Below are 25,360 nucleotides of genomic sequence, written 5' to 3'. Positions count from 1 at the left end.
CCCCCCCCCCCCCCCCCCCCCCCCCGTAAACGGAAATGCTGCTGTATGCAATGCTGGAAGGGAAGACGGGCAGCAGGACCTGGAAGGAGACAGAAAGGGAGAAGGTGCAGGAAAAGTAAAGGAAGAGGCAGGAAAAGAACCAGCAAGAACATGTGCTTCCCTTCTTTCGTTAATGTCTCCGTAACTGTGCAGACCATCCCCCGCCTCTGGTCAGGTGACGGGCGCTTTGCACAAAGACTGCCCCAGTGACATTCTCTGATTCCTATGGTTCTTGCCATTTTCCAGAGCACCGAGCCAACCTCTCTCATCTCACCCATGTTACTCTATTATGCTTGTTTATCTCCATTTCTTACACTGAATGCTCCCCGTAGGCAAGGACCATGTCTAATTTACAGGCATGTGCTAGATGCCAGGCAGAGGGCAGGATAGCTTAGGGGTTAAGAGTGCAGCTTTGAGAGCCCTGGGTCCGAGTCTGGACTCTGCCACTCACCAGCTGGATAATCTTGGGGAAGTTCCTGAAGCCCTCGGAGCCTGTATCGTCATGTTTTCATCTTAAGCACAGAAGACGTGACATTTCTGTGGAACATGAGTAATTCTAAAAACTATCATTATTGAGAAATCTCCACTACCTGGAATTTGAGACACGTTTGTTCTGCTCCCTGTATATCTCATGCAAGAACAGTTTATGAGTGTGTCTCAAAACTCGCAAATACGGAAGGCAGTGGAAGGACCTGGAACTTGTTATAGCTCTGGGGACGTAGCACTGAGCTGAGATGCCCTTAGAATTCCTTTCCAGACACTCTGAAATCACTTGGTTCACTGGATCTCAATCCCGCCTAACCCCTCAGAGACTATGTTCCAGCAATTCGGCCCTCCCTCCTCTGCTTCGTCAATGCTCCCGCTCTAATGGTCAGTCCCACTTACTGGACTATCTGCTTCTTCTTTGCTAGTCCATCTTCCTGGTCTCGAACACCGGCGTGCCCCAGGGCTTCTCCTAGAGCTGCAATTACCTAGCACACGGCAGGAATGCAGGGGACATGGATACAACAGGAAACGTGGTTTCTGCTCTTATTCAGTCCAGCTGCCTCTCAGCCTAAGGGAGAATTATAAATGAAATCACTCTGGCTAAAGCTACTCATAGGGCATCCCCGGTGCTACAGCCTCGGGTGGTGTGGACAGAGGGTCTGCAACTGAGGGAGAAAAAAGACCCCTAAGATCTAAAGATACATTCGACAGACGAAGAGAGTAAGCACTAATGAAAAAAGAGACAACTTGGGGAAGGGAAGGCAGGAGTGGGAGTCCGGGAGCCCTGTAAAAGGCAATAAGGGCTGGAACATAGGAACATAAGAGGTATTTGGGGGAAATCTGATATGCTCTGAAGGGTGTGAATGCTCTCAGTGCAACAGGCCTGTGAGAAGCATTACAGATGCCTCAGAGTTTAAACCTGGTGATGAACTTAAGGGTTAGGAGTTAGGTGAGGGTTCAAATAGAGAAACTAGAACAGTGAGCAGCTTGAGGCGGTTGCCAGCGTGAATGGGTAAGCATTTTGGAAACTTGTGTAACTTCATGATAAGCTTGCAGTCAGAAGCTATCTGCGAGGGAGGGTTAAATATTTTTTCAAAGCATGTCAACACATACACATGTGCTCTTATAGTTTTCAACAGATGAGATTACTAAAAAATGTTATGCCTGGCATACATTATTTTGGAAATTGGCAAGGGTCACTCGGGATCCCTCCTCCATGAGCACTTGTATTTCTGAGTTTTTCAAATGCTGCTTCCTACCACCCACTCTCGGAGATTAAGCAGTCCCTCCTTAAGCTGAAACGCAGGGACACCCCCACGGTGGGGCGCAGGGACAGAGCACAGAGCCTGTAGGAGGAGACTGGCCTGAACTGGAACCGCAGCGCTACCGCTGACTAACTGTGACTCTCTGGGCCGTCCTCGGCTTTCCCGTCTGTCAAACGTGGATAATGCGGAGGATTAGAAAAAGTGCTCAAAGACCCGGCACGTTGTTTGACAAGTACTAAGTGCTCAGTTAATTATAATTATGATCACCGTCTTACTCTTCCAGTTCCTTCAGCTCCTGGGGAGGTTCAGGGCCTTGGCCGCCTCTCTTTCTCTCTAGCTATACTTTCTTTTAAAATTTTTTTAAAAAAGCTCATTAAATGTCATGGTTTTAAACAATGTCTGCGTGCTGCCAAAATGTACGTGTCACTAACGTATGTCTCCAGCCCTCACCTCTGCCCTGAACCCTAAGCAGCACTTGCACCCGGACGTCTTACAGGCACGACAACATGACCAAAGCTGAGCTGACTTCTGCCCTGTCCCACCTCCCCCAGCAGCCAGCGGCTCCTGCCGTCTTCACCAGGAATTGAGAAATCACTGGCAACTCCAGTCCTTCCAGTTGCCCAACCCCAGGGTCATCCTTGACTCGCCTCTCTTCTCACACCTCACACCCAACCCACCAGGAAGTCCTACAGGCTCGGACTCAAAACGCCCCCAGAACCCAGCGCTCTGCAACCTCCCCAGTCTACCGTTCTGGTCCAGGCCGCCCAGCGGGGCTCTGTAAGGTTGTAAGTCAATCTTACCACTTCCCTGCTCAAAACCTTCCTGCGGCTTCTCGTCTTACTCTCAACAATGAACTATAAAACCCACACCTTCGCTCTAGCTGAAACACTACACGCACTCTTGTCCTTGCTGTCCCGTCTGCCGGCGACAGCTCCCTCCACCCCAAAATGGCTCGGCTGGCTTCCTACGATCAGATCATTCGGATCTTCGCTCTAATGTCACTTTTCAGTGAGGTCTTCCCTGATACCATAGCTTCTTCTGCCTTCTCACACATATTCCTATTTCTGCGTACTTATTATTTCTCTCTCTCCACGAGGGGAGAGATCACTGCTCGGAATACAGCAGGAGCTTAATATTTGCTGCAGAAATGACTGCCCTAGAGTCTTTCTGGGTCTAGCTACATTTGGTAAAGTGAAGGGTGGGAGGTGGCACACTCAGGCAGCCGCGGAGGCAGGAATGCTCGCTGCTGAAGGTCCCAGGCTCGCGGGAGGCAGGTCCTCTCAACTGGGTCCTGCAAAGCCTCAGTGAAATCTGAAAACGATACTTAAAATCCCTGGATCTATTCCAGTTTCTCCGCCCCTCGGCCCCAAGCTGAGGGTGAGGAAACGTTCACAAAGCCATACTACAAAGTTAAGAATAGCGATTCACAGTCTCTCGTGGTTCATTCCCCCTTCTGTTTACCCCCTCTTCTTTCTTTCCTTCCTTCTCCTACCGATCGTCCTGCTATTTCTTATGTTCCATAAATGAGTGAAACCATATGATAATTGTCTTTCTCTGCTTGACTTACTTATGGACTCTGGGAAACAAACGGAGGGCTTCAGAGGGAGGGGGCTGGGGGACTGGGATAGGCCGGTGATGGGTATTAAGGAGGGCACGTATTGCATGGAGCACTGGGTGTTATATGCAAACAATGAATCATGGAACATTACATCAAAAACTAAGGATGTACTACTGTATGGTGCCTAACATTACATAATAATAAATTATTTAAAAATTTTTTAAAAATTAAAAAATAAAAGAAAAAAAAGAATAGTGATTCACAGATTAATTATAACTAAGTTAATCATTTCAAGCTACATTTCTTGACATACATTGAAACACCTACCGTGAAAGGAAAACTAGTTTCGGTCCTGAATTAACATAGATGATTAACGCCTTCTGACTCTGGTTGCTGTTTTAGACCAAGATAAAATCCATTACAAGTAACTGAGCTAATTTTTACTGAGCCAACACCCTGAACCAGATGTCACAAGTCAAGGGTACTTGCTTTTTTCTTATGTACTGACGAACCAGAAAGATAAGATTATTCCTTTCACATAAACTTCCATATCTTGAAAGACCACAAAATATTTTGGCTATTTAAAAACTCCATAATCTTTTACAAGTTTGAGAATGAATTTTAATACCTGAGGCATTCCAAGGAATGTTCAGAATAACAAATTGCTTTTGAATGTAGAAAAACTAGACTTTCACATTTTAAAAATCTGTCTAGAATATTACATATCACTTCAGTATAAAGATGTCATTGTTTCCATATCAGTAATTTTCCAACTTGTTAATTGAATGGCTCTCTATAATGGGCCTTAGATCTCACTCAATATCTTGCTGAAAATGGTCCGTTCCTAAAAAACATGTTCTGATTTGATTTGCGACAGTCTTTTAAAATTACCCTGAGAGTCTCTGCTCAACATTCCTCTTGACATTACCTTAAAGGAAGAGAAGCTTAGGAGCAAGGCTCCTGATGAGCCTTGGCCATCCACCGCACTGATTCAGAACAGTGGGGTCCTTGCCCCCAATGGAGTAACTACAGCCATGAGTCAGAGGCAGCAAGACAAACAGTGTGCTTAAATACAGAGGTCAATATCGCTATGATCACCAGCGTTTCAGAGATACACAAATATGAATGATACTGTGACTATGTCCTTTTTATTAATCAATGGATAGTCAGTGCCTGCCTCCTAGTATGTGCTCAAGAAATATTTGCTGAGTAAAGAAATAAATGTACTTGTCATTTTGAGGCATGTGAACCTCTCCTAGAGATGGAACAAAACGATCAGATGCCGAAATAAGATTCTCTCAGGGCTACAGGATATAGTCCTAATTAGGGGATCTAAAAGTGACAGGTATGGTATATATATACAATGGAATATTACATCAAAAAGAATGAAGTTTTACCATTTGCAAGGACGTGGATGGAACTAGAGGATATACATAGGGGAGCGGGAGAGAAAAAAAGGAGAGAGGGAAGCAAACCCTAAGAGACTCTTCACTACAGAAAACAAGCTAAGGGTTGATGGAGGGAGGTAGGGGGGATGGGCTGAATGGGTGACGGGGGATTAAGGAGGGCACTTGTGATGAGCACTGGGTGTAGTATGTAAGGGATAAACCACAAAATTCTACGCCTGAAGCCAATTTTACCATGTATGTTAACTAACTAAAATTTAAATAAAAACTAGACATAAATCATAAAATAAAATGAAAATCAATAAATAATTAAACAAATAAAAGCATGTACTGGGGAATCTGAAAGTCTGTGGGTTAGCCATGTGCTTCCACTGCTCTGGAAGTCAACCCACCTATCAGATTTGAAGGTGCTGTGTTTTAGAGAGAAACCTTAGCTTATTAACCAGCAACTCATTTTGACTAGAAGCTCTTTGAGGGCAGAGAGCACATCTGTTTATTACCCTGCCCTTAGCACAGCGCCTGGCACACAGCAAAACTCAGTAAACATCTGCTGGGTGAATGAGTGACTGAACGGAATGCCCTCCCGAAGCCTGCAAAATGGCATTTCATTCCCCAAAACACTATAATCAGAGACGCCTCCTACTATTCTACCCTGACTCTACGTGCTAATTCCAAATTTGAAGCTCCAAATTCTCAGAGCCAAACAATGGCTTATCTAAAATTATCGGGGCTTTGTGGGACGCCTGGGTGGCTCAGTCCATTAAGTGTCTGCCTTCGGCTCAGATCATGACCAGGGTTCTGCGACTGATCGATTGATCCCCGCATCAGGCTCCCTGCTCAGTGGGGAGTCTGCTCCTTCCTCTGCCTCTGCCCCTCCCCCCTGCTGGTGCACACGTGCACGCACACACGCTCTCTCTTTCTCAGATGAATAAACAAAATCTTTAAAAAAAATAGTAAAACTATCGGGGCTTTTTATTTCTAATAATTGAAGTTTGGGTTATTTGGGCCAATCCTCAACCCAAAGTTTAAAAAGTTGGAGGAAATATAAAAAACTCTTAAAACTGTCCATACACTAACAAGATGGGAGTGCACTGGCCAAAACCAAAGGAAAACTGGAATCCAGACAGGTAAATAACCACAGCAATGGCACTGCCCGGGGCATTTGCCCGTCCCAGAAAACAGAACTTGTGTTTCAATGGCCCTCTCAGGAGAAGTGCTCAAAAACTCAAAGCCCAGAGCCCATCCGAGGTGAGAAGTCTAAAAATCGACCTTTTTCTAGAACAAGCTAAGATTCCAAAGGACTCTGAGAATGCGTCAGAATTAGACCAGCCCTCTTGCAAAATTACAGTTGGGATTCCAAAATCCTACTCGTCCACATAATTTTAAGCCTTGAAATTAGTTTCAGGTAACTGAGCCAAGACTGAGTAGTGCTTCCATGTGGGAATTCCTTCTCAGCGTTTCTTGAGAAATGTATCTGTCTTTCTGAATCTGAAGAAAAATCAGTCAAGAAATGTGGAACACAAGAGAAAATACTAAAATTCTCCTGTGACAATAAAGCCTAGTAATAAATGTAGACGCATTATGGGTTCGAAGGAATCCACCAATGTGAAGTTGAAAGCAGGAGCAGAAAATACTGACACACAGAGTAAAAGATTAAGGTTGACCAGGACGGGAGGAACAGGAGAGAAGTGATCAGGATCTAATCAGCTAGCTTTGCTTGCAGCTGTTGCTGTGCTCTGAGCGTGTTTATAACTGTTTGTGCTCGTGGCCCTGTGTGCTGCTGACAGTGAGTCATTCCTGCAAATCAAATAAATATTAATAAGCTTGTTTGTACAGTACACTTTATACAAATCTTATAAAGTGACTGTTGAAGAAATATCAAGTTTTAGGGGCTCTTGAGTGGCTCAGTTGGTTATGTGTCTGCCAGAGTCCTGGGATCGAGCCCCGCGTCAGGCTCCCTGCTCAGCGGGGAGCCTGCTTCTCCCTCTCCCTCTGCTGCTCCCCCTCCTTGTGCTCTCTCTCTCTCACTCACTCTCTCTCTCGAATAAATAAATAAAATCTTAAAAAAAAAAGAAATATCAAGTTTGAGAAGCAAAATAAGTCCTTAAACTGGCAATGCTGACAAATGATTCTGTGTAGTGTTAAATCTTGCTCAGAGTGGAGAATAATGTTCCATTATTTGAATACTTGAAATGAAAAATGTTTTCCCAGTATTCTCCAGGGTTTAATGTTTGCTATAGGTTATAGTTAATATATTTATATGTTAAGTTTATATATATTTATATATTTAATTTATATATTAAAATATTTTAATAGAAGATGTGAATATTAATATTGAATCATTATGCTGTACACCTGAAACTAATATACTGTATATCAGTTATATCTCAATAAAAATATTTTAAGATATGAATATCATCTAAATTTTGAATTAGCAAAAGCAATATCGATTTCAATAGCAAAGTAATCAGAGCAAGTACACAAAATATTTTCATTGTCAAAAAAGAAAATGACCTTACATGAAGCAACATGTACCCTAATGGCTCCATCTAAAGATGCTTTTAGATACATTCTTATTTCAACCAACATCAATCCAAGATGGAAACTCTCTCCTATGCCTAGAATGTTAACGAAACAAAGATCGATACTATCAGGGCAACTAAAGCTTTGTGCATTTAAAATCTTCTTTTAAGAATAACCTTTCAAGACTAATTACAGTATTATTTTACAGTTTTGAAATTTTTATTTAACTTTCATTTTATGTTAATGCTCCCTTCTAATGTCTTCAAATGTTTACTGCCATGTTTATTTTCTGACTTTGATAAATATTCTGTAGTTATGTAAGACCTTAAGGTAAGGGGAAGCAGAGTGAAGGGCACACAAGAACTTAAATTTTTTGCAACTTTTCCATAGATCTTAAATTATTTTACATTAAATAGAAAAATGTTTTAAAGATTTATTTATTCATTTGGGAGAGAGAACGAGAGCATGAGCTGGAGGGGGAGAGGGAGGTAGAGAGACTCTCAAGCAGACTCCACGCTGAGTGAGGAGCCTAATGCAGGGCTCGAACTTATGACCCTAAGATCAAGAGTCTCATGCCCTACCAACTGAGCCAGCCAGACACCCCAAAAAAGTATCATTATTGAGAAATCCCCACTACTCGGAATTTGAGACACGTTTGTTCTACCCCATGTATATCTCATGCAAGAACAGCTTACGAGTGTGTCTCAAAACTCGCAAGTACGGAAGGTGGTGGAAGAACCTGGAACTTGTTATAGCTCTGGGGACATAGCACTGAGCCGAGATGCCCTCAGAATTCCTTTCCAGACACCCTGAAATTACCACGGTATCTGGCAATCCCCCAGGACTTCAGGTACTCATAGTCAATGAACTTTTTTTAATGCCACCATTATTTCTTTAAGTAAACTCTATCCCCAAAATGGGGTTGAAGCTCATGACCCCAAGACCAAGAGTTGCACACTCTACAGACTGCGCCAGCCAGGCCCCCCCACAGGATCCCCTCTCTGAGGACATGCTCAGAGCTCATCTTCACGCTTCCCCTTCAGGGTAACTGCTGCCAGCCACCCGCTCCGTTCAGCGTAGTGGCCCAGGGGCTCAGGGGCCTAGCTCTTCCCTCATCATCACACCAAATTTGCTCCGGGCCCCCCTCCCACTGCCCTGCCTCTGAACCCGCAGTCCCTCAGACCTGCACCCACTCGCAGAGCAGTCCTCTCCCAAGCATATTTCAGAGAGAAGTCTCCTCTCTTTAATATCCTCTGCTTTCCAGCTTTCGGAAGATTACTCCATTTCTGGCCTCCCCAGAACANNNTTTCTCGTTGGAATTTATTTTTCCAATCACGTTCAGCGGCCTGAAGTAGACAGGGAGGGAAGCGTGTAGACCTGGCCCGCCATTTTCCTGCTTTTATTTCTCGTTAGTAACCTGTAGGCCCTACATCCACAGATCACTCTGGAGGGTTTCCTTTCCCGGGGGCACGTGGGGTCGGAGCTCTCTGGCACACCTGCCCAAGGTGACACGGCCGTGTGTCCTTGGGCCCTAGTCTGCTGTGCTTGCCTTGCTTTCTGCCTCTTTCCCCTCTAGAAATTATTTCTCATGGGAGTCTGGTGAAGACGTATGAAGTCCCCTGAGGCTGGTCACCCCTAAATTAAGGGACAGAATCCGAATTTCTGAACATGCAAGGTGGGAAGCAGTAAACTGTAGTAGTTAAAAACAGGAGCTCCCAGCTCCCTCGCTAAGCTACTCCATCTCTACAAATCTTACCTGCCTCATCTTTCAAGCACCGTGTGAATTATCCCAGTATGTTTAGGGTGGCTGGAAAGATGATTTGTGCAAGCAAACGGTAACAAGTCCTTATTATGAACAAGTTAATAATTGTTAGCTCTAATGGTTACTATTGAAACCTAGTCCTTGGGGCGCACCTGGGTGGCTCAGTGGGTTAAGCATCTGCCTTCAGCTCAGGTCATGATCTCAGGGTCCAGGGATCGAGCCTAGCATCGGGCTCCCTGCTCAGCGGGGAGTCTGCTTCTTGCTCTGCTTCTCCTCCTGGCTTGTGTTCTCTTTCTCGCTCAGTCTCTCTCTCTCTCTCAAAAAAAATAAATAAAATCTTTAACGAAAACTAGTCCTTAAACCACACAGATATAAGATATGGTTTTTTCATGAATCTGAGCCTGGAAGTCTTCAGTCCTCACTAGAGGCCGGTTAAAGAAGGTCAGTGTATTCAGGGACTTCTGTCCACAGGACTGCTGGGGATGTCACAGGACGTATACATGTCAATGAGGTCTGAGCCGCTTTACCCGAGCAGCCCGTGACGTCAGGAGGCTACAGTGGTCATTGCAAATATGGAGACAGAGCAGTCAAACTGTGCTGTCAGAGTGAGACATGAGGTAGCGAGAAAGCAAGTCACTCTTTGTCACAGATGGTAACATCTCCCTTAAAAACACGGGGAGGCCATTCCGTGGACTCGTGGATGTCAAAAACCAAGTATCTATTACTTCCCCGTCACTCACCTCTGAGTTGCTGGAGTTCCATGTTCAAACTTTCAATGTTGCTCTCATAGAACTCGAGATCCTCCAGGGTCTCTGCCCTTAATGACTCATCTTGCTTCTCCTCCAGCGTCAGGGTTAGCTCTTCTTGAGCCCTGCTACCCACATCCAAGTCCTGCTCCATTTCCTGAACCCTCACCAATACTAAGGGGCACTGGGAAGTCTGGTCCAAAGTCTGGTCCACACTCTCAGGGCCCTCCGTCTCTGGCGTCTCACAGCTCGGCTGGGGACAGCTTAGGAGCCTGGGGGATCCCGCAGTCACTCTGTGCGGGGCCGCGGGAGGCAGGGGAGCCGGGCGAGAGGGTCGCACTGCCAAGGGCAGCTCTGGTTTCAGGTTCTGGTCAATAGGCACGTGGGGAGAAGCGGATGCTGGCATACAGGGACGTGGTGGCGGGGGCCTGAGGGCTTTCCTCCTCTCAGGCACCTCCTGCTGGGTGATCAGCTTTGAGGAACCTCGGACAATGTCCTTCTCAGAGTTAAAGTCCATGATCGAAAAGTGGCGCAAAATTTTATCTGGTTCTATGCCGGGCCCTGACAAGCTCTTTTCAAACTCTATCAGCTGCTGTGTCAACTTAGAATCCAGGTCAGTGTTGCCTTCTCCCTGTAAAGGTGCCATCGCTTCGGCTGCAAACACCTTGTCTTGCAGACCAGGCTTCACTTCGGATCTCTCTGGGGCAGGACAAAAGCTGGTGGCGTTTTCTCTGGGTGTGTGGTGCTTTTTAGCACACCTTGCCATGCCCTGGAGCGGGGAGCTCAGCTGGCTGGGTCTCGCTACCCGAGGGGCTAAAAGACAAGAGCCACCATGAGGAGGGGTCACTGGCTTCTGAAAGGTTTTTGGTGGGGAGGACAGTCCTCTGGGAGGTAGGCTGGAGTAGTGTTTCGTCCTGGCTTCGAAGGGAAGAGGGTCCGTGGACTGCTCAGAGCTTGGGCGGCCCCCTCCTTCTGCTGAGTAATACTGGTTTTTCTGCAGTCTGGGAGGAAAAGGTACCTGAGGTTGGGAGGAAACCCCATTGACTATCTCTGAAGGCTCCTCTGCAGAAGAGTCTTTGGCAAGAGGCTGACCGTGCCCCAGGCCCGGGCTTCTTGGGGGCCCCCCTGAGGTGCCCTCATCCTGATGAGAGCTTTTGTTTACTTCATACTCAGAAGTCAGATGCCCCAGGGGAGAAGCAGATGTTTCAGAAATAACACAGTTGGACTCCTCTGCTTTATACTCGGATTCGGGTCTTCTTCCCTCCACCACCAAGGAGTCCTCCGAACAACCCAAAGAAGTGTCAGGGATCTCAGTAGGGCTGCTTTCCTGCGGGGGATCCATGGTCTCGTCCGCTCTTGTTTTAGAAAATAGCTTTACAAATCGGTAAGGAAAGATGCCTGTCCTGCCCTTCAGCGAACCTTCTAGCCACCCATCTTCCAGCGTTCCCAGAATTCGGATTTTATCACCTACCTCAAAATCCAACTCATTCGGCTCCAGGGCTTGGAATTGGTAGAGGGCAATTCCGTAGGTCCCCGGCTGGTCCTCATCCTCTTCCGGCCCCCTCTCTTCTTCGGCTGTAGGGGTCTCTTCTTCACCATTAATAATGCAGTCATCGTGATTTCCAGAACTTACCAACTCATCCACAGTCCTCAGGGGCCCCAAAAGCTCTACAAAACCTTCTGGAAAAATGCCTCTTCGACCCTCTAATTCCCCTTCAAACCAGCCTGGTTCGGGAACTCCAATAATGGTGATCACATCCCCTTCTCTGAAGTCCAGCTCCTCATCCAGCTGGGCCGAAAGCCCCATCAGTGCCCGCGCTTGTCCCATGGAGTATTCAGGAATCTGGAGCAAGGCGCTCTGGGAGTGCCACCGCTGGCTCTGTGAGGAGAGGCAGAGCTCCCGAACACACGACGAAGGGAAGAAGCCCCGGGCACCCCAGCAGCTTCGGCCCTGCAGCCAGCTGGCAGTGGGGGCACCATCGAGAACCACTAGGTCACCTAAAGAAAGACAAGCAAAGAACATGACCGTAACTAACAGTACAACTCGTCACTTGAAACATCTGTCAGATTCAGGCAAATGCACCTCCAGCGTTTTAAGGGCATAATACTTTAGACGATTTAGTGACCTGACTGACAATTTAGTGACAACACAGTGCACAGTTCTGTAAACCAGTGCTTTTCAACATGTGGTCCATGGAATCCTGGGGGAGCCCCAAGATCCTTTCAGAGAGTCTGTAAAGTCCAAACTATATTTTCTTCATATACTTTATATCCTTCACTTAAAACAACATATCAGAGCCGACTGAATATAAATACAAATATGAGAATCTAGCTTTCTTCTATTAAAGCAAATATCTTTAAAAAGATTTTATTTATTTGAGATGGAGAGAGCAAGAGCAGGGGGCAGAGGGAGAAGCAGACTCCCCACTGAGCAGGGAGCTGGATGCGGGGCTCGATCCCGGGACTCTGGGATCATGACCTGAGCTGAAGGCAGCCGCTTAACCAACGAAGCCACCGAGGCGCCCCTATTAAAGCAAATATTAAAGAGATTTGCAGAAATGCAAACCAATGATACTCTTCTAAGTTTTTTTAAAAAGTTCAGAAATCTATTTTTCATCAAAAGTATGCTACTTATGGGGTCGCCTGGGTGGCTCAGTCGGTTAAGCAGCTGCCTTCAGCTCAGGTCACGATCTCAGGATCCCGGGACTGAGCCCCACATCGGGCTCCCTGCTCGGCGGGGAACCTGCTTCTTCCTCTGCCTGCTGCTCCCCCTGCTTGTGCTGTCTGTCTGTCAAATAAATAAAATCTTTAAAAAATATATGCTATTTATGTTAATATATAAGTTTAAAGAAATAAAGTGACAAATGTTTTTAAAATTTCTGTTTTAACAGCTGATATTGCAAATATCAATAGACTCACATAAGCAAGATCTCCTTAGGGTCTCAGTGACTTGTAAGAGTATAAAGGGCTCCTAGCACCAAAAAGTTCGAAAAATAACACTATGAACAAGGTTCTTACACTCTGTGCCATTGAATTAGTTTATAAATGATAAAGAATATATACATGCCCCTAATAATCCTGGACAGATGCATCGGGTCTCTCACACTAACCTTTAGTCAATATCCAATATAGAACAACAAAAGAAGTCTTCAGGAATGGTTTCTTTTTACTTTTTTCTTAAGATTTATTTATTTATTTGAGAGAGGAGAGCATGAGTGGGAGGCGCACAGGGAGAGGGAAAGAATCTCAAGCAGACTCCACGATGAGCAAGGAGCCCAACCCGGGGCTCGATCCCACGACCCTGAGATCAGGACCTGAGCCAAATCCAGCAATCGGATGCTCAACCGACTGAGCCACCCAGGCGCCCCTCAGGAATGGTTTCATTGTTGGAGGTACAGGGTGTGGGTAACAAGCCCTTGATTTACTCCCAACAGAGGCCTTTCTGAACTATCTTTACCCGGACAATACAGCATAATGAAATCTTAAAAGCGTGTTCTAGCAATCAGTACTTTTGGGGCAGGGGATTGTTTGTTTTTTAAGATTGTATTTATTTATTTGAGAGCGAGCGAGCGAGCGAGCACGAGCAGGCAGAGTGGTAGGCAGAGGGAGAGGGAGAAGCAGGCTCTCTGCTGAACAGGGAGCCCAAATTGGGGCTGGATCCCACGACCCTGGGATTATGACCTGAACAGAAGGCAGACGCTTAACAGACTGAGCCACCCAGGCGCCCCTCCCTCTAATATCTTCTTGCAGAAATTATTTCCGTTCATTCACTTACTCTTGCTACCACTTTAGTCCAACAATCATCCTCTCACTCTCTTAAGCCTTGCCCCAGACTTTGTCTCTTCCAGTCTCTTCCAAATGATTCATGCCAAACCAAGATGATAAATGTACCAACGCTGCCACATCCCTCCCCTGCTCAGACTTTTCCTTCGAGGTATGAAGGCTTCTTCCTACTCCCATAGGATTCTTTAGAAATCCTATTCTTATTAACTGAAATATATAAAAAATAAGTTTGCTCCGGACACTCTCTAAAGAGGTTTCGTTACTAAACTACCAAAAGACTATTCTTATGTTTTTTACCTTCGTGCAACCCGGATCTACTGTCAGTCATACCCCCTGAACCCCCACCCCAGCCAGCCAATATCACCTCACCTATGAGACCCTACCCACACAAGGTCACTTTCATTAGCTCCTCTACAAGCCTGTCCGTCAGAAACCCTAGCATACTTCTCTAAAAGACCTTAGAAACCCACATTCACCTTGGCCATCTGTTGCCTACTAAAGAAATGATCATTTACATCACTCATTTTGACACTTGTATTTTTACAGACTACACAGCACCTAATGTAAGCTTTTGCACGTGGTGGGGGGCACCCAATACGTTTTCACTGCTTTGATATGTTTTACTTAGATATTCTTGAAAAATAGGGCCTTGGTCCTCTATTTCTATATTCCTTCAATTTATGCCTCAATATCCATTGGTTGGAGTTCAGGGTCCTGAGAATGTTACAAGTGATTTTCCCCCCCAACTCACTCTAAGGCTCTTCCATCAGAACCGCAGAGGGAACTCACTGGAGACATGGCTACTGTCCGGGCACAACAGGCCTTGCAGGGAATGAGGAGAATGAAACCTGGCCACGACTCCCCCTCCGCTGGCTTGGGAATGAACTGGCTTTCCTAGAGCTGTAGGATGACAATTGTTTCCCTGCTTTGCCAGATCGCCGGGAAACCCTTATCACAGCGCTAGCTTTTCCTATTTTCAGCTGGGCCACTGTTCTGATAAATCAGCTTTATTACCTGGCAGACTGTCACTCTGTTGGCTACTTCTATATAAAAAAGATGAAAGTTTTAAAAATCACAGTTTAGACCCTGCAAAGCACTTGAGAGGTAATTTTGCTCGACACCTTTATTTTGTTGGTACTGGGTTTTTTGCACGAGTCTCTCGTTTTCATCAGAAAGAGTCTTGCAGGGTTCCCCTGGCATCCCAGGTGATTCCTGTGGAATGGAGGCTACCTAGGGGTCATTTCCAGACTTCTGAAACAACACTGTGAGCAACTGCTGGAGGAGAGTGCCCCGATTTCGCAAAGGGAAAAACAGCAAGTGTGGTGACCCTTCGGGTCAAGCCGAGGCTCTCACTCGTGCACAGCTAATCCCAGCCGTCCGGCTGCTTGCTTCTTCTGGTTGGATTTTTTTTCTTTGAACAAGAAATGCATTAGGAACAAGATGGTAAGAACAAATGCAGGTCTTCTTAGACTCTGCATGTAAGTAGTCTGACTCTGCAGTATTAGGTCCCCCACCGAATCGCAATGCCCAGGAGAGTGTGCGCTTTATGCAGACTGACCACACGTGCTACTTAGATTCCCGTATGAGCCACGTCAGGACCTTACCCTCGTATGTCACACACACGGCATCACAGACTTACGGCACGGGTGCTGTATCATTCATCAGGTTATTCATTAATAAATTTATCCAAAAAGCTAAAGCTAGAACTACCATATGATCCAGTAATCGCACTATTGAGGGATTTAGCCCCCAAATACAAAAACATTAATTCAAAGGGATGCATGCACTCCTATGTTTACTGTAGCATTATTTACGATAGCTAGATTACGGAAGCAGCCCAAGTGTGCACTGACAGACGAATGCATGAAGATGTAATACACACACACACACACACACACTCACTCTCTCTCTTACACACACTCACAAACTCTCACACACACTCTCTCACATACTCACACACACTCTCTTACACACACTCTCTCACACACACACTCACACACTCTCACACACACTCTCACATATGCACTCTCACACACTCACACACACTCTTACACACTCTCACACACTCACACACACTCACTCTCTTACACACACTCTCTCTCTTACACACACACTCTCTCACACACGCTCACATACACTCTCTCTTACACACTCTCACACTCTCTCACACTCTCACATATGCACTCACACTCTCTCTCTTACACATACACACTCACACACTCTCTCTTACACACACTCTCTCACACACACACTCTCACACTCACACACATATGCACTCTCACACACACACACACTCACACACTCTCTTACACACACTCTCTCACACACTCTCTCACATACACACACACACACTCACTCTCTCACACACACTCTCACTCACTCTCACATATGCACTCACACACACTCTCACACACTCACACACTCACTCTCTTACACACTCACACACTCTCTCACATACACACTCTTACACACACACTCACTCTCTCTCTCTCACACACACACACACACACACACACACACACACACACAGGAATATTATTCAGATTCAGCCATAAAAAAGAATGAAATCTTGCCATTTGCAACAACGTGGATGGAACTACAGTATATCACGCTAAGTGAAGTCAGTCAGAGACAAATACCGTATGTTCTCACTCATATGTGGAATTTAAGAAATAAAACAAGGGGCACCTAGGTGGCTCATTTGGTTGCGCGTCTGCCTTAGGCTCAGTTCGTGATCTCAGAGTCCTGGGATCGAGCCCCGAGCTGGGCTCCCTGCTTCTCCCTCTCTCTGTCCTTCCCCCCTACTCATGCTCATTCTCTCTTTCTCTCAAATAAATAAGTAAAACCTTTAAAAATAAAAAAAAAATAATAAAACAAATGGGTAAAAAAGAGAAACAAAGCAAGAAATAGGCTCTTAACTGCAGAGAACAAACTGATGGTTCCCAGAGGGGAGGTAGGTGGGGGATGGGTGAACTAGGAGATGGGGATTAAGAGCACAGTTACCATGAGGAGCACTGAGTAATGGATACAATTGCCAAATCACTATATTATATTCCTGAAACTAACACGGTATGTTAACTATACTGAATTAAAATTTAAAACTTCATTTAAAAAATAACAACTTATCAACTTATTTTTTAATGGTCTTTTTTGAGGGTGGGGGGTGGCCTAGAAACGTAAGGTTATAGGCATTCTATGTTATGTGAGGCAATTATTAGTGGTATTTCATCACTCCCACTAATTTTCTTCTCTCCTTTTTCTCTGTATTTTCCTTGTCACACTCTCATTTTTGTTTTTTGTTTTCCACCCCCTTTTTTTTTCTCCCCCTGTTTATTTTTAAGACAGTCAGTGGCCCTGGCCACCTCCACTAATCCTTCTAAGAGAAAACTTGTTTTTCTCTTTTTAAAATTTTTTTCTGTTTGAGTTGACACACGTTACATTAATTTCCAGCATCCAACATAGTGATTCAACTTCTCTACATGCTATGCCATGCTCACCACACACACAGCTACCATCTGTCACCGTTCATGGTGATTACGATACCACTGACTACATCCCTCATGCCGGGCCTTTTATCCCTGTGGCTTCTTCATTCCATGGCTGGAAGCCTGTACCTCCCACCCCCCTCATGCATTTTGCCCATCCCTCCACCCCTCCACCCGTCTGGCAACCACCACTTTGTTCTCTGTATTTAGGCCTGATTCTGCTTTTTTTGTTGTTGTTGTTTACTTGCGTTTTTAGATTCCACGCATGCGTGAACTCATCTGGTATTCGTCTTTCTCAGTCTGACTTATTTTATTTAACATAATACTCTCTAGGTCTATCCATGTTGTCACAAATGGCACAACCTCATTCTTTCCTACGACTGCAAAAGATTCCATTGTATATATTTACCACATGCTCCTTACCCATTTCTCTATCAATGGACACTTAGGTTGCTTCCACACCTTGGCTATTATAAATAACGCTGTAATAAACACACAGGTGCATATATCTTTTTGAATTAGTGTTTTTGGGTTTTTTTTTTTTTAAGATTTTATTTATTTATTTTAGAGAGAGAGAGAGCACGCCCATGTGCGTGCACACGGGGGAATGGGGAGAGGGAGAGGGAGACAGAATATCCCAAGAAGACGCCACATGAAGAGCAGAGCCCAATTTGCAGTTCAATCCCATGATCCTGAGACCACGACCTGAGCTGAAACCAAGAGCCAGACACTCAACCTACTGAGCCACCCAGGTGCCCCAGTGTTTTCACTTCCTTTAGGTAAATTATTGGAATTATTGGGTCATGTGGTACGTATATATGTATGTATTTATAGTGCATGTGTGCACCCAGGCGGGATGGTGGGAGAGCAGAGGGAGAGAGAGAACCTTAAGTAGGCTCCCTGCCCAGTGCAGAGCCCAGCCTGATCTCACAACACTGAGATCACGACCTGAGCCATAACCAAGAGTCCGATGCTTAACCGAGTGAGACACCCAGGCATCCCTCTTTTTAATTTTTTTGAGGAACCTTCATACTGTTTTCCATGGTAGCTGGACCAATTTACATTCCCACCAACAGTGTACAATAGTTCTTTTTTCTACACCCTCACAACACCTGTTTCTTGTCTTTTTCACTTTAGCCATTCTGGCAGGAATGAGGTGGCATCTCGCTGCGGTTTTGACCTGCATTTCCCTGATGGTTACTGATGTTGAGCATCTTGTCATGTGTCTGTTGGAACTACATCAAAATAAAAAGCTTTTGTACAACAAAATAAAAGGCAAGCTACTGGATGGAAGAAGATATTTGCAAATGATAGCTCCAATAAGGGGTTAATATCCAAAATATATAAAGAACTTATACAACTCAACACCAAAAATACAAACAACCTGATTAAAACATGGGCAGAGGGTCTGAATAGATGTTTTCCCAAAGAAGACATACAAAGACAGCCTTGTTTCTGAGTTTAAATATAACCGAAAAGACAGGGAACAGTCCAAAACAATTGGGCAGCTTTGTGGAAAGGAGAAAGAGTGACACCTGCTGGAAGGACGACTGGTGATTCCAGTTCCAGATAGACTCTCCCTGGAAAAATGTCCACACACACAAACTTCTTGTAAGGATCAGGAAACCAGGCCCCCCAAAGCACATCTACGAAGTCCAGGAATCCCAGGTTAAGAATAATAAAGATAGGGGCGCCTGGGTGACACAGCAGTTAAGCGTCTGCCTTCGGCTCAGGGCGTGATCCCGGCGTTCTGGGATTGAGCCCCACATCAGGCTCCTCCGCTATGAGCCTGCTTCTTCCTCTCCCACTCCCCCTGCTTGTGTTCCCTCTCTCGCTGGCTGTCTCTATCTCTGTCAAATAAATAAATAAAATATTAAAAAAAAAAGAATAAAGATAGCTCATCTTTACTGCGTGCTTGCCTTGTGCCAGATGCCCTACGTGATTCAGTCCTGACAACTACCTAAGTTATGTATCATTATCCTACCGAGGAGAAGAGAATGCAAGTAACTAGCCTAACATCAGAGCGACTAAGTTGTGGAGTCGGATTTAAATCTAGGGCCAACGAGAAAAGCGGGCTGTCAGAATTCTTACCCCTAAGCTATACTGCCTGCTCTAAATATATCTCAATACATATATTTCTTTAATAATATAATTTTACAATTAAAATATATCATTTTTCAGGGCGCCTGGGTGGCTCAGTCAGTTAAGCATCTGCCTTCAGCTCAGGTCATGGTCCCAGGGTCCTGGGATTGAGCCCCGTGTCGGGCTCTCTGCTCAGCAGGGAGTCTGCTTCTCCCTCTCCTTTTGCACCTCCCCCTGCTCATGCTCACTCTCAAATAATAAACAAAATCACTAAAAGATAATTTAACCCCAATGATATTTCTGAAAGGTAAGCAGATAACCATTAACTAAAGGCGGCATGGTAAAACAAAACAGGTCTCAAACGTCATCCCGCATGCTCTTAAGGTTTTCAAATCCTCTCCTGACATATTAAATCACTAAAAGTTTTATTTACACAGAACAGGAGAAGCTTCACTGCTACACTGAAGGTACTAAGGAGAGATAAAGAAACAGGAGGAAACAGGATTAATAGCACTAGGAGATGGATAGAGGAACGTATGCTATTCATGAGCTGGGACACTGATTTATTGGAAAAAACGACTTTCAGCCTAAGAAGTAGAAGGACCATTCCAAGCGCTAGACCTGAAAATCAGAAGTGTAGACTCCAGTCTTATAAACCATACGTGGTATAAAACAATACTTTCATTTTTATAGCCTGTGTTTCCAACTAGTAACATTATTATCTGTTAATGTGGACCGTCACGTATAGAAAAGTAGAGAAGTTAGTATCATTTCTGTGTCTCAGGCTGAACTTCCCAGAAAAAGACAAATCGCAGAGATGCGTGTAACTTCGCATTCTCAAGCCTTGTGTGTTCAGATCTGCAGCTGAAGGGGATGTGAAAGGCACAGAAGGAAAGAGAGCTGAAGAGTCGGTGCACTTACTGGCAGGAGCGCATCAGGGACGAGAACACGAGCAAACCACCGACAGTCAGCACACCTCTTTCTGGTCGCTTCCTATGTATCGCCCCTGCCGCATCCTCTCCTTTGCTTAAAAACTAGTCAAGATAACATCTACAGATTCCAGGACCCAGCCTGAGCTTGAGTCAGTCTTGCTTCAGGAGGCTCGTGGGTGAAAGGTCCATGCCAGGGCCTTCCTGAGAAATCTAGTTGGTGGCCCTGGGATTGCTGACGTGGATTTTAACTTCAAAGCAAGTTCAGAACAACCTCTGAGACCAGTCTTCCCAGCGAAGGCATTTAGCAGAAAATCTCTCTTTTTCGCATCTAAGACTTGATGACACAAGATACAATTATGAAGCGAAAAATGCTAATTCCAGAAGCCACACCCTCAGATTTCCCAAATGTCACAGACATATTGCTATATTTTCCTACACCCACTACTTGCTCCAGGAACCAGGTGTAGAAAGGGACAAATCCATGCCACCCACACCCTCTGCACTGTGCTCTGTGGCCCCTTCTCCGCTCCCTCTGGTCTGACATGAGCTACGGCCCCCCAGTGGGAGGGCTGTGGGTAGGGACAGGTGAAAGTTCCCTGCTATCACATCTTCACCTATTTCTCTCTGCCCTCCCAACACTGATTAACAAGGAAGTGTCCAGAAAAGAGGGAGAGGGTCAGTGTAAAGTGAAGTACAAGAAACTCTCAAAACAGATTTTGAGGATGAAGATCCAAATCCAATATTCCTTCTTCTCCTGTAGGGTCAGGGAAGGTGGCGAGGCTCCTCTCTTTCCCCACCTCTGCTCTGTCTCTCTCATATGTGCACGTGGTCTAAGAAGTTCAGGCCCTTTAGGGCCATATGCAAAAGAACAGGTAGCAATATTAATAATATGCCCAATAAATGCTACCATCTTGCTGGCTGTCCTGAGTCATCACAACACTGCACTGATGACAAACACCAGTTTGCAGGACACTCCAGGTTTCTGCGCTTACGCACAATGTGTGGACTTAAGTATATTTGGTGAAACGGCTGACAGTTCATCTTTAGAAGTTCTTGTATCTGACTGAAGAGAGAAATACTTGGAACGACACCGAGACACAGCTATGACTATTCACTTTAAACCACTTCCTTTTAAGCTGCTTCTGATGAGAACTTCAAGGTAACATTACCTAATGGTAGGGAGTCGAACGGGGCTGTTTTATAACTGTCTCTTACTCTCCATACCGCAATTCCTCCTCGACTCTCATACATTAATAGTAATGTTGCTAGCAAAGTCATACCAGTTTTCAAAGGAAAAAAAAATAAATGCAGTCTGAAGTGTGGCTGCGATGCGGGGCAGGGACTTATCATCAGGTGACATGACTTCACTTCCTGAGGCCAAAAGTTCTCATCTACAGTAACATTCTTTGAATTTCATTTTCATTATTTTTTTTAAAGATTTTTATTTATTTATTTGACAGAGAGAGAGAGACAGCCAGCGAGGGAGGGAACACAAGCAGGGGAAGTGGGAGAGGAAGAGCCAGGCTCCCAGCGGAGGAGCCTGATGTGGGACTCGATCCCAGAACGCTGGGATCACGCCCCGAGCCGAAGGCAGACGCTTTAACGACTGCGCCACCCAGGCGCCCCTTAACGACTGAGCCACCCAGGCGCCCCACATTTTCATTATTTATTAAATGCAGTTAATAATACCTACTTTGCTACCTCCCAAAACTGTGGTGAGGATCAGATGAGAATGTATTTGTGATAAAATACTATGGAAATTACAAAATGCTGTGCAAATAAAAGGCATTATTACTGTCAGCACAATCCTGCTGTTACTCTCCAGATATTAGTCACTTATAAAAATTCAAAAAAAAAGACCTCGTTGTCAAAATGGGACAACTCCACTAATCCTATTTTATTTGTTTGTTTGTTTGTTTATTTATTTATTTATTTATTTATTTATTTATTTATTTAAGAGAGGGAGAGAGAGCAAGTGAGGAGTGGGCAAAGGGAGAGAGAGAAACCCAAGCAGACTCCCCACTGAGCACGGAGCCCGACATAGGGCTCCATCTCACAACCCTGAGATGATGCTATGAGTCGAAATCAAGAGTCAGATGCTTAACTGACTAAGCCACCCAGGTGCCCCAACTAATCTTATTTTAAACAGTCTAGTCTTCGGGCGCCTGGGTGGCTCAGTCAGTTACGCATCTGCCTTCGGCTCAGGTCATGATCCCAGGGTCCTGGGACTGAGTCCCACGTCGGGCTACCCTGCTCAGCAGAGTCTACTTCTCCCTCTGCCTGCTGCTCCTCCTGCTTGTTCCCTCTCTCTCTCATTCTCTGTCAATTAAATAAACAAATAATATATAAATAATCTTCAAAAAAATTAAACAGTCTACTCTTGAATGGCCAACTTACCTCGATGGAGGGGAAGACTGTTCAATTCTTGGGATGTAAATTCACAGATACAGACAAACAACCTCTCTCCTTCTTTTAGACTGGGAATGGTCACAATTTCCACAAAACTGCTGGGGAACTGCCCTGAAATAAAAGGAAACATTTCTAATATTGAAATTTCATTTTCTGTCTGGAGAGTGACTTAAGTTCCATGAATCGGAGAAAAAGACTGGTAGTGAAAAGTAAAGGAAAACAACGGGGTTCTGAGTAAAGAAGTAATGCATGTTTTCAGAAGGGAAGCAATGGCGCTGAGCACAAAGGATAAAGACCCAGGAAGGGGAGGTAAACATGTGAACAGACAACGAGGCTGGGGGCAGCTGGTATCAAACCATCTCGACCTTTGGAAGGAGCCCATAAGGAGAGATGGGACGATAACAAACATTCTCTCCTCACTGGTAGAAACCACAGTAAAGACATAACAAAAAACACAAAGGATTCTGAAGTTTATGGACTTGGACTTCCCATTTAACCTTTAGTTTTAAAATGGAAAGAAGAGAGGGCTTGTGGTCTATTTTGTACCCGAGGAATGGGGAGCCTCTTACCTGTAACATCCTCTTTCTTTCCTAGAAGCCAAAATTCATCCACCACTGCCAACACCTCAATGACGTCTCCCACAAAGAGTGGTAGTTCTTCGGACACACTGGGGCAGAAGTCAAAGATGGCTCGAACCACTGAGCCAGCCTCCATGTTTTACAACCTGGAAAGACAGGTCAAAAGAAATGGTAAAGCATAACTATTTTAAGACTTTGGAATGTAGGTCAATATCTTGAGAATAATAAAGCTTAAAGTAAACACTTAGAATCAAGTCAAAGCTAAGCAAATAAGAAGTTTGTACTTTAGAAGAAATTAAGGTGCTATCTCACAAAAATAATAATTTCCTCACACATTTTTCATTTGATTCTCCAGGCAATTCTGGAATTGAAAAAAAAAAAAAAAGTGACCTTTACCTATGAGTGACGGAAAAGGTACAAGTTGGGAAATGTAGACTTCTCAACATGCCTGAAGAGGGCAAAAAGGGAATTAACATTTTTCAAGTACAGGCAATATGGTACTTTTAAAATGTGGTATTTAAAAAGTAGGGATTTTAAATACGGCGTTTCTTTTTATTTCCCCAGAACTATCTTAAAGATTAGGATACTTAAGCTCAGCAAGTTGGAAAACTTAATTTGTCTAAGATCACAGAGCTCATAGCAACAGGACCAGGATTCAGGCCCAGGGCATCCTGGCCCCTACCCACTACAAAAAAAAAAGGGGGGGGGGGAATGTGGGATCACCCCTCAAAGGCAGAGATTTAAAACGTACTGAAAAGTAAAAATCCATAAGAAAGAACAAGAAAGGGTGGTATAAAAATGACACCTCCAGACAAGACCTAGTACACACACCGCACCAGATCAAGACTGTGTTTTCAGCTCAAAGACAGCTACGGCGCGAGCTTGCGTCGTGTCCCCACCGTGTGTGGTGTCTGCTGTGCTGATGGGTCTGTTACCTTGACACGTGCGGCTGGGGAGCCCAAGTACGCGTTCAAGCAACAGAAAGGGAGGAGCCAGCGGGCATGTGCTCACGTGTACGCACTCAGCCATGTTAGCAACCTCTCCCCAGGTCTTCCGCGAGGAGCGGCTGGCGCTCTCCAGTGTCCACGCCTCAAGTCTATCCACCTCTGTTCACCTCAAGTATCTATCTGATATTGTTAGCGATGAGGATTCTAACTTTCATCTCACATATAACTAGGACGATATCGAAAAGCGCTAAAAGCCGAATTACAAAGAAAAACATCGTTATAGCTCCACCGAGTTTATTATCTAAGAAAACAGTGATGTGGACAAACATGTTAGGCATATAATAAATAATTGAGCATATTAATGTGGGGGTACCTTTAAGATATTAATGAATCATGCAACACAATTCAACATTGCATATTTAATTTGTACTGCTGAGTAAAAGGAGCTTATCTTTGTGTTACTGGAACATTTTTCTATAATGAGATGACTTGGGTCCACAGTGGAAAACAGAAGTGGCCAAGAACGTTCCCCACATCCTCTGCCCTTTCCTACCACGTATTTTCTTTAAGTATAAAAGTCTAATTATAATTACATGCTGAGGAGGCCGCATAATGGGAATGCAAAGTAACCAGGTGGGTGGAGTCAGAGACCAAGGTTCAAATGCCAGCGCCACTGTTTATTAGTTATTTCACCTTGGATATAGTCCTTCAACTCTCCGGGCTAGTTTCCTGTTCAGAAAAACGGGCATAATTATACATTCATAATCACCATCAAGAGGATGATGAGAATGATCAAAATAATTATAACAATGCCCGGTATTTACTGAGCATTTACTATGCGCCGCGCACTGTACTATGTACTTCCTTCACTGAGCCCTCACAACAATCCTATCGTGTATCATTGGTTTCCATTTTGCAGATGCGGACACAGACTCGGAGAGGTGATGTCATCTGTCCAACGTCACGCAGTAAGTCAGAGACGGAAGCGAAGTGCCAACCCAGATCTGCTCCAAGGAGACAGTGTGCTCCTGGTGTGAGAGCACCTACGACGGGGCTGGTCCAGGAGGTGCTCGATAAATGTGAGCGCTTATTACTAACTGTTCCTTCCGTGATCAGCTACAAGCTCGGCTCTCACGGATACATCACCACCAGAGAATGTGCTGTTCCAAGTACAGAAACACCACAGAATTTACCATTTCAACATGTCAAAACCTGGTTCAGCTTTGACCACATTTAAAAATAGACCCATCATGTACCTCTGCGCTCTGCAGCAGGAAGACACTGAACCGGATTTACTGACTGACGGATGCAAGTCCGCTGCTCAGCCCACGCATCACTGTACGTGCGGTGATGCGTGAT

The 25,360-nt window shown here is 44.9% G+C and overlaps 1 protein-coding gene across 1 annotated transcript in view; it reads right to left on the bottom strand.

The window, feature by feature from the left end:
• The window catches only part of LOC103658903 (dynamin binding protein), a 69,111-nt gene extending 45,701 nt beyond the window's left edge, over positions 1–23,410 (bottom strand). The window contains exons 1-3 of the mRNA XM_040624153.1: positions 23,046–23,410; positions 22,465–22,587; positions 9,780–11,783 (exon numbers count right to left, since the gene is read on the bottom strand). Of these exons, the coding sequence (XP_040480087.1) occupies positions 9,780–11,783; positions 22,465–22,587; positions 23,046–23,190 (2,272 nt within the window). The 5' untranslated portion in view covers positions 23,191–23,410. The remainder of the gene's footprint in view (positions 1–9,779; positions 11,784–22,464; positions 22,588–23,045) is intronic.
• Between the last annotated feature and the right edge of the window lie 1,950 nt (positions 23,411–25,360).

The sequence above is a fragment of the Ursus maritimus genome, unplaced genomic scaffold, assembly GCF_017311325.1.
Source record: "Ursus maritimus isolate PB19 unplaced genomic scaffold, ASM1731132v1 scaffold_7, whole genome shotgun sequence".
NCBI classification, from domain to species: Eukaryota; Metazoa; Chordata; class Mammalia; order Carnivora; family Ursidae; genus Ursus; species Ursus maritimus.
The sequence above is the reverse complement of the archived record's forward strand: the minus strand, read 5'-3'. Positions and strand labels throughout refer to the sequence as shown.